Raw genomic sequence first — 14,418 nt, forward strand, 5'->3', positions numbered from 1 at the left:
ACTGCTTGGTGGCAGCGAGGGGGAGGGGCTGCTTTCCCTTGTGCCGAGCAGCAGTTTCTGCCCAGCTGCTGCTGCTCAGCCTGGATGGTTGAGCCCAGCTGGTGCTGGGGCCCAGGCTCAACAGCAGCAGTGCAGGAGAGAAACTGCTGCTCAGCATGGGGGGGAAAGTGGCCCCTCCCTCTCCTGCTGCCAGTGCTTTCTGGTGCAGCTGCTCAGAGCCTGCATGGGGCTGCCCTGTGCCTGCTCTGCACTGCCACTGCTGCCCCATGGGGCAGCCCAGAGGCGGCAGTGACGTAGTGGAGATGCAGAGCAGCCCTGTGCAGATTTTGGGCAGCTGCACCAGGAAGCATGGAGGAGGAGCTGCATTTCCCCCCACACAGTGAGCAGCAGTTTGTCCCGGGCTGCCGCTGCCCAGACGGGCAAGCATGAGGTTGGGGCTGTGTGTGCTAGTCCCTACCTGTACCCTGGGGCTGGGGTGGGGGAGACTGGAAGCAAGTGGGTGCGCAGGAACACAATGACAGCCAGATGGGAGTGCAGGGCCTGCACCAGTGTCCCGGGGTCAACATTGGCATGGCCCAGAACAGGGCGGCAGGAGCACAGGGTCCCAGCCAGCAGGGGCTCTAGGGAGCCAGACCAGCTCCCCCCTCTCCCTGCTGGCTCAGCCCAGCCCACCTCCATAGACCCCTGCCAGCCCGTGCCCTGCGCTCCTGCCACCCCACTCTGAGCCTTGCCGGTGCTGGCCCCGGGACACCAATACAGGCCCTGCGTTCCTGCTTGCTTCCACTCCCCCCTGCCACCGCTTTCCCCCTCTTTCCTGCCCACCCGCTGGCTGCTTCTGCACCATGTGGCTCCCAGCTATGTAGCCACAACCATAGGACTCAGTAGGAGCTGACCCAGCCCTGCTGACTGGGGCAATCACCCATGGTTCTCCCCTGACTGTTATGTCAATCTACTCTCCAAAAGATGAGCCAAAAGCCTCAAAACCCAATGAACTAAAACAGAGGCTTTATTTCAACATATCGCACACAGCATCACCATGCAAATGCCCAACAATAATTCAAGACTCACCTGAACCTTTTTCACCAACCCCTTCTTTTTCAGTTTGCAATCACTGAAATTGTCTGGCAGATTCTGCAGTAAAATAATGAACAAATTGATGTTGCTTAATCCTGAAACCAATGTATAAAACAAAGAGAAAAAGTGTGTGAACATACATATTAATATTCAATTATATAGCTGAATCCATTGAACAGGCAGTCTGATAATGGCATGACCACGTAGCTGAATGGATTATTTTGGAAGGTATCCAAAACCATTACAGGCTTTTGCCTCCAAGGAAAGACTGCTGCCCTCTGGTGAGTGACCCAGGCCTACTTGGCACAGCTTTTTAAGGGCACTACGCTGTCCTTCCTTGATCTTACTTGGTATAAATGTGGGAGGCAGCCTTTACATTACTGCAGTGACACCATAGGCGCGTTTCTCCCTCTTCTCATCACTGAGCCACCTCTTATCTGGCACAATCAATAACAAGCTGAGTCTCTCTGCAGAGTGTTTCTACACTCACTCAGGCTAAGTCCCTCTCCCAAGCATCTTGCCATGCAGTAAGCTCAGTCTCATTGCAGAGCATCTCTGTCCTCAGTTAGGGCATCTCTGTCCTCAGTTAGGTTCAGCCCCGTGTTGGTGCCTTGCCCCTGAACAAACTCAGTTCTAGGGCCTCAGTCAGCCTGTTCATGCAGAACTGACAAGGTTTAGTGCCCTCAGTCTGTTCTCACAGAGCTAACACCACAAATCAATGAAAATAAAGTACTCTCAGGGCCTCCCTACTCTTCTACTAGCCTCCCCATACCTCACAGCTAAAGAATCACCAACAATCCTTAACAAAAGACACATCAGCTTTCCAGGGTGCCTTTCTGCAGCCCTCCCCACTTCTATCACTGGCTATCCCCCAGCTTTGGCTACTCTAGGCTTCCTCACTGTACCGCATCTTTGTGATCCTCTCCCCAACAAATTCCTTCCTCTCTTGCTCTCTGGGCCAGACTGCCCACTCTGTCCAGAAGCCCTGTTTGTATCCCTCTCCAAGCTCCACTCCCTTCTACTAACCTCACTCCCCACCCCCTAATGGTGCCCAGGTGTTCACTGCCTAGATGGCAAGCTACACAGATTGCAGCTTGTTCTGCTGCCAGCCACCTGCAAATCCCTCTGCAGCTTGCTGCCTACATTCTCACAGCCTGCCCACTCAACTCAGTAACAAGGCTTAGGAACCAGGGTTCAAATTACAGCCATATAGTGGGGGGAGGAGGGGGGCTAGGTCTTCCTATAAGAGACAAGAGCCCCGCCATAAGAGACTAAACAGCTCAGGCAGGGGCTCCTTCCAGCTTCCAGCTGCCGCAGACTCCCCCCCCCCCAAAAGTCAGAGTGTAATTTGAACCCTGTTAGGAACTCCTGTTATATGGGTCAATTTAAGTTACATGCCCAGTCTGTTCTGCAAGTTAATACTTGGGAGTGAACTGGCATTTCCTGTTACAAGTTTCCAAAAACTGAGACTCACTCATCTAACCCAATAACTTAAATTTCATTTTCATTTAATACCAAAGTTGAAAATTACACCAGAAAGATTCAAACCAAAAGCTGTAACAAAAAGTAGGGCTAAGGGCATCAACAAGGTCTAGGGCAACCTCATGAACAGGGATTGTGCCCGTCTGTTTGTGTTGTGCTTAGCATACTAGTAATGCTACAAGACACTAGAGTAACTAGGCAGACTCCATCCTTTCCCACCCACAACAGGGAAAAAGGAAGGGTGTGAAGCAAAGACCAGATCAGAGACTCTTCCATCCCTTTTGTTCCATGTTGTATCTCTGGTGTTCTCATGACTGCTCTGGCTTTCCCAAACAACAGAAATGACACTTGTCAATTTTCAATACTGATCACTAGGGTCAAAATAGTAACAATGAAACTGAACAGTATTTTCCAGCACCCTTAATAGCTGGGTTATTATTTTGTTTATTTTGGGGGCTTACCATTGCAGTATGTTCAAATTTGTCTTAGAATTTTTTTAATGATTTTTCATATTGTTTCATAACATCCTTATGTGACATTTTTGGAAAGAAAACCATAAGGTGAGAAAGGGTTCATTGCAATACCTTGTGCTGGAAAATACACCCTTAATAGCTGTACAAGGAAATCATGACTATAACATGCATGCAATGATATTACAAAAGGCCAGTATGTGACGCCTAACATTATGAACATTTGTCAAGTCACCTGTTGGATGTGCAATTGGTTTTATCATCCTGTAATTATTGATTAATAGACCATTATGCATATGATAACCTTCATAGGGATTGATAGGGATTATGCATATGACAGTCTTCAAGAATTGGCCTATACTAGTTAAAGCCACTTTTAAATGTGATCTCTATTATAAGACTGAAGGGACTGAGGCCAATTACATAAACGAAACAAAATTATTAGAATCGTAGATGGAATCCTAGATTATAGTGAGAGACATTAGACACTGGAAATCAAGAGATTGTCAGGAAAGAATTGATACATTTTCTACCACCTGTAGTTGACTAAAGATGATTTTCATACAGTAATTTGAATTGAAGCAGGGAGCCATGGAAGAATTAAGTTCTGTGTTACAACAGGGAATAAAACTTTCCTTTTCAGAGAAAAGTAGAATGTATTTCTCTGGTGATGGTGGATAATCTAATTCTGAAGAATTTAGACTTCTGTTTGAAAAAAAAAATTGCGCCTCGTGATTGAAAGAGAACTTTCCAGACATAAACTGCTGTAAGATTGTCTACCTGAATTTGCAGATACCATGTTTGTGACACTTCTGCTGATATTCACAGTTTTACCAGCAGGGAGAATTTAACAAGAACCTAATCAGATTCATTGCTATTTTGACCCTAGGGATCAGTATTGAAAATTGACAAGTCAGTAAATAACAAAATCAATGCCTCACAGCAAATTATACAGTATAACTGCTGTGTTGAAAGGCTGAAGTTATATTTTAATTATGATACAATACATCAGATGTTTTCTCTAACATTTCTGTGGGTGAATATTTTGTGATGAAAAAAACCATGCTGCATCTCCATTCTGATTTTAGTACAACAGTACATTTTGGGAGCAAAATGTATCATACTTAATGAGGGTAGGAAAGAAGCACCTGAACACATGAGCAAGAATATACAGTGTCAAGTTTATCCTAAATTTGTTTTACTTGACTGAATTTGTACTAAGCTGTGTGGCAGTGCACCTTTGGGTGCTTGCCACTTATAAGGGCTGGAGCAGGCAATCAGCAGGTACCTGATTAGGGCAGCCATTTTAAAACTAAGGTCAGTCAGGCACAGCCAGCAGTGTGTTGCTTGCAGCCGAGGGAGCAACATTACCCGGCTATGCCAAGTCTCGCAACATCCTGGAGGTAAGAGCAGAAGCTAGGGGGATGGCTGGAGGCTCCTGGTCCTGGGCATGACCTAAAACCGTACCCTGCCAGGGAAAGAAAACATAGCAGCCCCACTCAAATACCAGGACCACTCAACTCCCTGGTGAAAAGCAGGTCAGGGCACCTTACTAACCCCTGGTCCCTACAACACCATGGGTACAAGGGCCAGGCACAGCTATGGCCACCTGAGCCCCCACAGAGGAATAAGACCCCAGAGGCCCCAGGGAGGGCATAGTGGAGTGGCCCCATAATGGGGGGCAGTTATGTGGCCCTAGAGAGAGAGGGGGCAAAAGTGCAGCCCACCCAGAGTAGGGTACGTCTTTACTGCCTGAAGGATCAGGCATAACTCAGGGTTGAGTAGGGCTGTAGGACGGTCTGAAGGGCAGCCCCAGGGGGTGTGTTGAGTAGGGTTGAACCAGAGTAGGCTTGAAATACAACACACAGGCAAGAGCGTGTAGAGTTGCCTGGGAAGGGCCAAGGCAAACTTAGCCCAGGTCAGGTTATTGGCTGGCCACTACCCAGGTAAGGGTCACAGGGGAGGCCCAAAAGACTGTACATCTGAATCAAATAAGCCCCAAGGCCTACAGGGTTGCTTCAAGAGGGAGCAGGACAGAGCAGAGGGGGCACAGTATGATGCAGCAAGCACGAGACCCTGTGAGAGGGGGTGAAGTGCAAGAGGCCCCAGTGAGAGGGGGCAGTATGAATATGTGTATGTAAAAGGCCTGACAAGAGGACTAAGTTTGGTCCGGTTTTAGGCCAGGTGTGTTAAATGATCCTAGATACCATCTCTGAGGCATGGGCTGCAGTGTAGGGAAGGTTCAGAACTGTGGATAGCACCCCATGGCATGGGGACATAGAATGGGCAGCTTCCCACATTTACCACCATAAGTGAAAGTGATACAGCAAAGTCGTGGCAGGAAAGACTGGGCAGACTGCCCCACAGACAGGTGGGAAGGCCAACATGAGACTCAGCCCCAGGCTTGCCCCGTCACACTCAGGAAGGCCTAATCATTAATAATAGTTTTTCACCATATAAATTCAGGGATGTGATAACGCAACTTCTCACGATGGTTCTTAACATACTTTAGGAGATGCCATTACCTAACAAGCAAGAGAATTTAAAGTTATATGGATAAATCAATAACTTATCCTACAAAAACACATGCAATAGAATAGTCTTAGTTTAGTTACAAGCATTTCTTACATCTACTCTTTTGGAAAACCACCAACACAGATTGTACCTTAAACAAGACTACTTACGAAAGTAACTGAAACTATTCCCCAAATTCACTGGACCTTGTATAACCATTAAGACAGACCTAAAATCCAGTGATGCCGAAGATACGTTTTAAAGTTATGTAAATCCTATAAAAACATCCACGTAAATGTCGGTAACTGGAGTAGAACTCTAAGTTAGTTTACTTGAAGAAGCCACTTGTGAGATCACGTATATACAAACTTAAAATCCAGTTCTGTAACTGCATCCAGCCAGTCAGACCCCTGTGCCTGCACAAGCCTACTGACTTCTACTTTTAAACCCATTTTCAACAACATTCCACATGGATATGGAACTGAAGCCCTAAGCATCTTAACTCACCACCTTGCTTAAAGAGGAGTTTGGATGCAGATTAAAGAAGATTAAAACTCTTAAAATCAAATAATCTCACAATCTCTCTGCTTTACCATAGCCAATCTACATCTCCTTTCCAGGAATATGCCAACCAACTATTCAGGATATGGCAGGTGAAGCTGGTAATGAGCCTTAAGTCACAGTAACATTTCAGTTAATGATCCTTTTCTGCCTCTGCACTGACGAGAAGGGAGTTCCCCAGCCTGTAGGTATGCTGCTGGTTCTTCCTCCCCAGGCGCAGCACCCTGCACTTGTCAATGTTGAAACCCATCTTGTTCTCATCCGCTCGCCCCTGTAACCTGTCTAGGTCCGATTGCAGCCTATTCCTCCCTTCTAGCGTGCCCCCTTCTCCCCACATCTTAGTGTCATCTGTGAATTTGAACAGGGTGCTTTTTACCCCCTCGTCCAAGTCGCTGATGAAGATGTTGAACAGTGCAGACCCAAGGACTGAGCCCTGGGGGACCCCACTGCACACATCCCTCCAGGTCAAATAAGACCAGTCCACCACCACTCTCTAGATGCGGCCCTCCAGCCAGTTAGTGACCCATTTGACTGTGTACATGTCGACGCCAACAGTCCCCTAGTTTTTTTTAATGAGAATGGGGTGAGAGACAGCGTCAAAGGCCTTCCTAAAGTCCAGAAAGACTACATCCACTGCTACACCTCTGTCTAAGGATTTTGTGACCTGGTCATAGAAGGCCACCATGTTGGTCTGACAGGACCTGACCCTAATGAACCTGTGTTGGTTGCCCCTAAGCATAACCTCCCCTGCTGGCCCCTCGTGGACATCCGCCAGAATAATTCTCTCAAAAAGTTTACCCAGGATCGAGGTAAGACTGACTGGCCTATGTTTCCTGCGGCCTTCTTCCTCCCTTTTTTGAAAATGGGAACCACATTGGCCCTTTTCCAGTCCTCTGGCACCATACCAGAGCACCATGAGTGCTCGTAAAGCCAGGCCAGGGGTCCTGCAATGACCACTGCTAATTCCCTCAGCACTCTGGGGTGAAGATAGTCAGGATCAGCTGATTTAAATAAGTCCAGTCCCTCCAGAAGTTCCCTGACTAGGTTCCCACTGGCCCTAGGTCTGGGTGCACCTCCCCTGAGGCCTTTGGGGGTCCCGGTGGGGTGGGTGACCTGGTCCCTGCTCAGAAAAATGGAGGCAAATAAATTGTTAAATAAATTAGCTTTGTCTTCTGATACGATGACCAGATTTCCTAGCATGGAAAAGCACACTCATGGAGAAGCACATTCTCTCTTCTCCACACCTGAGCTACCAGTTTCCTTCTACCTCAGCAGGTTACACAGTTTAACCATGTACTTCTGCTATGGAAGTACGCTCCTCCATTCTGCTCAAATTTCTTTGGGTCCCAAGTCCCTCCATTTTTGTGACTTCCCCACCCCCTGTCTCTAAGTTAATACTCTCTTTGTTTTCCTCTTTCGGGATTTTCAACTCTCCAGTCCCACTGATTTATCTAAATTTCAGTGCCCCCCCCCCCCCCCCCCCCCCCCCCCCCCCGCTGCCACCTGAATGGGCACTATCAAGGTTTAAGAGTCCTCCATTTTGTCTGGTCTAGGAGACAGAGCCCTGAGTGCATAGAATTACATTCTACATTCACAGAGGCATTCAATAATACAGCCATTTCAGCACCTCAAATGGAATTTAAGTTGTAAGAAGACAGATTCCCCTAATACTCAAATTCTGCATCTCCTTCACATCTTTTCTCCTAAGTGACAATAATCAAGTCATTCACTTCTATCAAAGGGCCCACTCCAATGTCCAAATGAAGTTAAGAGATGTCTTTGCATTGCTTTCAATAGGCACTGGAATTCACTGCAGGCGAGTAACTGGAGGTGAGTCTCTGGGTTTGACTGGATTCAACTAGTACTAAGTTTTCTAATAGCTCATATATATACTGTAGCAGGGCACTAAGGTACCTGCTCCTTGGAGAGCCAGGATAACTCATCAGGTGCTAGGGCAACCAGAGGGAGCCAATTAACCACACCTGCTAGTGGTCAGCTGACCAGAAGGGACAGGGCCAGGGTCCCATTTAAACTCCAGGGCTAAGGCCACTGGGGGAGTTTCCTGCTGGCAGCTAAGGGAGAAGGAGCTCTGCTGGAGAGAGTAATGAGAAGATGTCTGAGTATAAGAACAGCTTGAGACTGGTGAGGGATGAAGCAACTCTGGTGTGGAGAGAAGGTTGGAGCCAGATGGCTTAGATTTATGTTATAGCCCAGGGGCTTGTGTTATGTTTTTTGTTGTGACCGGTGGTTTGGGTGAAGCTAAGAGGGGATGGAGGAGGCCTCATAGGGGACCCGCAGCAGTGTGGGAACCCCAGCCCCAGAGAGTGGGGGCAGCGAGAAGCCCCAAAGAGGGCGCAGTGTGAGACAGGGCCGCGGAGAGCCCGAGCGCCAGAGAGGGTACAGTGTGAGACCGAACAATGTCAGTTACATCTGCGAGGCTTGGGGTGTGGTACAGGGGTGGTTGGAGCCGTGCACAGCCCATAAGGCTGGAGTGTACCTGAACACCCATCCCAGAGTCGGGACCAGTGTAGCACAGGAGAACCGTGGCCAAGAGGACGAAAGGCAGCCTCCCTATAAAATATATATGACAAAAGTCATGGCAGGCGAGAATTTGAGGGTGCTTGGCGGCAGCTCAGCATGGTAAAGGAGGCGGCAGGGGAGAGCACAGCAACCCTGTCTGCCCTCTTGTTACATATACATTAGTCAGCCATTTCATTAATACTTAATGAAGGTTAAGAAAATGTATATTTAAGATCATCGGTCTTGGGAGTGTCATCTGTTTTGGCAGTGACAGCTCCCAAAACCATATGGAAATAAAATAATATTAAAAGCAAAATTAATTAATTCTCTAAAATAGCATTTCTGTCCCATAAATGCTTCAAGGTACTGAAAAAGGTCATAAATGAATATAAACATAAATTATCTTTTAAGCGTTGTACTCAAGTGTAGTGGTTTAGGTTGTAGCCGTGTTGGTCTAAGGACATAGGCAGACAAGGTTCCTTGGGTGAATTTGGTATCTTTTATTAGACCAACCCAAATAGTTGGAGAATAGTTATTAAGCAAGCTTTCGGGTTCAAAAACCCTTTGTCAGGCTAAGGACGCTGCAGCAGTTGCTGTGTGCTCTTCCTGGATGGAATGAAAAGTAAACAAGCCAGGGGCTGGGCTGGGGAAGTGTATACATTTTTCTATTACTAATCCTTTCAGCCTTGTTGTGGTCAACTGTTTGATAAGTTGCATAAGCACATCTCATAATTAATTCAGTTTTAATTTTTATGCATATTTATAAGCAACTTATTTGGTAGTAAATGAGCTGAAATGTAAGTGGAAATTTTCAAAGGCTCAAATGGTTCTAAGATGTTCAATTCCCACTGAAAGATAATGGTGCCCACCTGCTACTTATGCCTTTGAAAATCTCCCCCAAAGTCTCTGGCTCTATTTTTATCATTTGTGTTGGACATCAAGGAATTACAATAAGCACCTTAGTACTCAAATACTTGTGTTTAAGAAAAGATCTTTTACAGGGCTACAAAAATAAGCTTGCATCATTTTAAGCACTAAGGAATAGAGAGAGGTTTCACTTTTCATAAAGTATGAGCTACAGCTTTCTAATGTTTTGTAGTTTTAATATTTCGGGACTACTCTTTTTCAACAATTGTTTCTGAAAAAAAAGAAATGTGCACTTAATATGAATTTACCTAGAACTTATACCATGTGGGAAGTGTAGTTTGAGTTTAATGCCAAGAGATGCAGGTGAGAGAACTCATTGGGAGATTGCTACAACTGTCTTTCAGAAACTAACTGCAATTTCAAAATAAAACTATTTTGCTCTCAATAATCACTTACACATCACTTCTCTACATAGTTGTAAACGATGGGTGCATTCAACAACACTGCCATCAGTGTTCCCTCCACTGTGTAGTTTCCTACTTTGTCACAAAGATACAATATGGGCGTCCATTTTGCTGTTAGTTTCAGAAAGAGCCTCATACATATAAGTTTGCACCTCCTCCCCCTCACTTGCTGCTATTCTTGATCAACTTGACTTTTAAGAACATTAAGTTGTTGCAAAATCCTATTTTAAGAAAATATAACAAATGTGCCCCAACACAAGCTGGTTTGCTCATCTTTCAGAAATATGTAATTTCCATGCATTTTTACATGAAGCATGTTCTTCTTTACAGATTTCTGTTTAGTTAGCTTTTTAAAATAGAACAAAGACATCAATGACCATCTTAGAATTAACAGTTGAAGAATAACAGAGGACTGCATACATCACTTAAATCTAGCCAATTTAAGTGAAATTAGGCTAGTTGGTTTCTGGGCCAGAGACTTTTTGGTCTTTTTAGCGCCCTAGGCCATGCGTATAGCTTTTAGGTGCTACATTAAAACCAGAAAATAACATACCAGATCTATTTTTTAACTAAATCATTTTTTTTAATAATTTTACTTCTGACTGTTCCACTTCCATAAGAGAAAGATAGCTTCAACATAGATTTAAAAGACCTCTTAAATTATTAAATGGAGAAACTGCTGAAGTGTTACAGCCCCAAGCTGAAAATCCTAATCTGGAATGCTATATATATTGTAAGTATCCAATAAGTAATATAGTATTGCATGTCAGAAGGAAGAATATTTTGTATTTTATACATGAAATAAGACTGGATTTTCAAGGTTGTAGTTGTTACTCAGATTTTTTTTCAAACATTTACATACACCTGGAGATTTGGGGGCAAGGCTCAATGATTTTAATGTCACACTTGATGTTGGTTCCTTCAGTGATTTCTCACTAAAGCCAAGGACCCCATATTTAAAACCTTTGATCCCTTAAGTCAATTTAGCTGTTCCAAGTTCATAATACTCAACCTGGTAACAAACAAACAAAATAACCCTGAAAGCAGGGTTTGCTTTGGCCCTTGTTATATTCTTAATTTTACTTATTGACTACTTACAATATTTTGTAATATTGAAAAGTGATAGCTTAGAACTACCATATTTTCTGGCATATCACATGCTCCCAAATAAGACATACCCCTTGTGTCTGGAAGGCTGAATATTGAAAAACTTTTTTTTTTTCTTCTATGTCATGGCTCACTGTGTGACTAAGTCCTCCTGGAAGCAGTGTCCAGGAAGTGTGGCATTTCAGGAGACAGTCTGGCCCATGCAGCAGGAACTTCCTGGTACAGAGGACATCAACAGAGCTAAACCCCAGACCCTTTCAAGGGCACTAAGCAGTTACTGTAAATAGTTATTTTTATAAGTTGCTGTAAATAATAAAGTGTTATATCCATACTGCATGCCTCATCAAGAGACTAGACTGCAAGCAGCAGCTCACTTGGCATGAGCCAGCTCAACTGATGTTTCAAGCACAAGCTACAGTGCTCAGCCAATAGTGGCTAAGACAGGAATAACACTGAACCCTAGCCCTGCTGCTTGGTAAGCCAGAAAGCAGGAACCATTTTGGCAGAAAGAGCATGGCATCTTCCTGCTTCTATTCAAAGGAAGAAAAGCCCATTTCCCTGATCAGGTCACATACGCCCATTCTGGAGGGCTGATATTTAGGGTGAGAAAAGGTGTATGTGAATAAATAAAGTAAGTGCCTCGTCTAAACTGTAGAATAAAAGCCAATACAGTTTACCAGTCAACAGAAACTGATATAGTTTGACTGCTGGTTGATGACCAATATGAATTACATGTATTATCTAGTCTTCCTACAGCACAAGTGCCAGCACCACAGTTAACATATTTGTTAGCAGTCAAAGCACTAAAATCAGACTAAAAATCCTTTGTGTAAAATGCAGTAGTGGAAAGGTGGCAGTCAAGGTACTTTAACTTCTAAACTATTTTAAAGTGTGCACATGGAATCAGACAAATGGAGTAAAATGAGTTTGTGTCAACTGAAAATACTGATTGGGGATTTCTAAAGCATTTTGTAAGATTAGAGAAGATGCACAGCAATGGACCAACTCCACTTAAAACAAATCAATGTCTATACACGAACCTTCAGAAGTTGCTTTGATTACTATCAGGGCTCTTGTGATTATTAGTCATGTCATGCACTGAGACCTGGGGATTTAATAGCGTGTGTGAACTCTACCTTCCAGAATGGACTTCCCTTTTCTACTGAGCAAGATGATCTGATACTGCTTGAGAGACTGTTAAGTAAGGGCTTCTCCTCTATGAAATAAAGGTCTCTCTCTCACTCTCCCCCCCCCCCCCCCAGAGAGAGAAAGAATAGGAATAAAGTAGTTGAAAAAAAAAATCTATTTTAGATTTGAAGTGTAAATGCTTCAACTGTTACATGCAAGAACAAATTAAACTATTTAAAAAATTTACAAAAAATAGATTTGAGAGGTACAAGTGAACTTAAGATCACAGCAACAAAACCTCAACCCTTAACTTATTATTAAAAACTTGGTAGTACAAAAGCAATACATTAGGTAACCTAAAAATCACAGTTGTCTATAAACCCTATTCAATTCCCACAATAGCTGCATGTCAGTATTCTTTTGGTGGGGGAGCCAGAGAATCCACTGTAAAGCAGTATTTTGATATCTCCCAGGGTATACACTAGTAATCAAATCGATTAAAAAGACAGTTAGACCCAGGTCCTACCAACCAGATTCAAACAAGCCGACCTCCAGACTTGGGCAGAGCTCTCCTGAGTCAGGGAGATTCCACATGGGTAGTGTGGAGGATATGCTCCATTCTGTGCAACTTCATTTGCAGGATTAGCCCTAAGGTATGAGCACCACAGAAACGCAACACAGCTTCCCTTAATAACTGTTCTTTGTCAGATGCAACATATAATTATGTGAGGCCTTAGCTGGAATCCTGGGTCCAGTTTTGAGCCCCACATTTCAAAAAGGATGAGGACAAATTGGAAAGAGTCCAGCACAGAGCAATAAAAATGATTATAGAGGTTTGGGAAGCAAGACTTATGAGGAAATACTACAAAAGAGCTAGGGTTGTTTAGTTTGGAGAAGAGAAGATGGGATTTGACAACCGTTCAAATACCTGAAGGGCAATTACAGAGGATACAGATGGGCTTTTCTTTGTGGCTGTAAGGGACAAGATGAGGAACAATGGCCTTGAGGTGCAGCAAAGGAAATTCAGGGTGGAGATTAAGACAAATTTTCTGACTACAAAGATGGCCAAGTATTGGAACAGGCTACCTAAAGAAGTTGTGGCATCTTCATCCCTGGAAATTTTCAAAGGCAAATTAGACAGGCACTTGGCAGGACCATCCAGCACGCTGAGCTGGATGACCTCATGTTGTCCCTTCCAATCCTGCTGTCCAATGAGCCTATGAGAGGAAACTTTCCCCCATAGAAGGATGATCTAATGGGTAGGATACCAGAAAGGGCAACATAACTGAACTCAGGAGATCTGTGCTAAATATGCTGCTCAGCCAGTCTTCCTGTGTACCCTTGAGCAGGTTACTTGACCTACACAATACCTCATTCACCCTGCGTGTAAAAGGGAAAAAGATACCACTTATGGGGGTGCCGTCTGGTTATGCTTCACTGGTGGCTGGGAGGCACTAAGCTATACCTTGATAAAATTAAACAAACAAACAAACAATCATATGCAGACATCAAACAAAAATATCACAACTCATGTATGACCAATCTGAAGTCATCCACATGTGTGCCTTCCTTGGCCCTTGGATGACGTTATGGAGAGAAGTGTCCTCCTGTTTCGTCATACTCTTATTGTTACTGTAAAGTAGTTTAATATAGTGGGCTCTGTTGTCACGACAAATTAAAAGTGTAACTCATAAGTACAGAATACCTATTGTGTGTGGATTTAATATGCCACAGCCAAATGTGGTGCTCTTCTGCAGCCTAGAGATGCACACAGGCAGGCGTCCCCATGTAAAAATAAGAGCTGCCAGATACTGTAGCACAAAAGGCCCTGGTACAGCCGTGGCCACCCTAATCCTGCCTGCATTGCAAGTCCTCTATATAAATCCTGCTGTTTATCTCACCTACCACACCTTGATGTTCCTTGAATAATAATAGGACCCAGAGTGCCTTGAATACTTGAGACCCAGAGTGCCCTCACTGGTGCTTTGACTAGCCTGACTCATTTCTCATGATTGCTGGGCCCCCTGTCACTAGGCAAAACCTTAGTTCTTCACAGGTGTCTCTTTCACCCTGGCAAACCAACTGTGCGTAACTGGTACTGAGAGCCAGTGGCCACCCCCTATTGCCCAAATGGACTTCATTTAAGCCTTAAAGCTTTTAATCGTGCCTCCTGCTGCCCCCATAGCCATGCCTCACAGATGTTAGTCTCACCAGTTACTCCTTTGTATAGG

General features: G+C 44.5%; 1 protein-coding gene across 1 annotated transcript in view; it reads right to left on the bottom strand.

Annotated features, from left to right (window-relative positions):
- The window catches only part of BAG1 (BAG cochaperone 1), a 33,694-nt gene that overhangs the window by 7,474 nt on the left and 11,802 nt on the right, over positions 1 to 14,418 (bottom strand). Inside the window, exon 6 of the mRNA XM_014602749.3 lies at positions 1,069 to 1,131. Within this exon, the coding sequence (XP_014458235.1) occupies positions 1,069 to 1,131 (63 nt within the window). The remainder of the gene's footprint in view (positions 1 to 1,068; positions 1,132 to 14,418) is intronic.

Source organism: Alligator mississippiensis, chromosome 5 (assembly GCF_030867095.1).
Source record: "Alligator mississippiensis isolate rAllMis1 chromosome 5, rAllMis1, whole genome shotgun sequence".
In the NCBI taxonomy this organism is placed as follows: domain Eukaryota; kingdom Metazoa; phylum Chordata; order Crocodylia; family Alligatoridae; genus Alligator; species Alligator mississippiensis.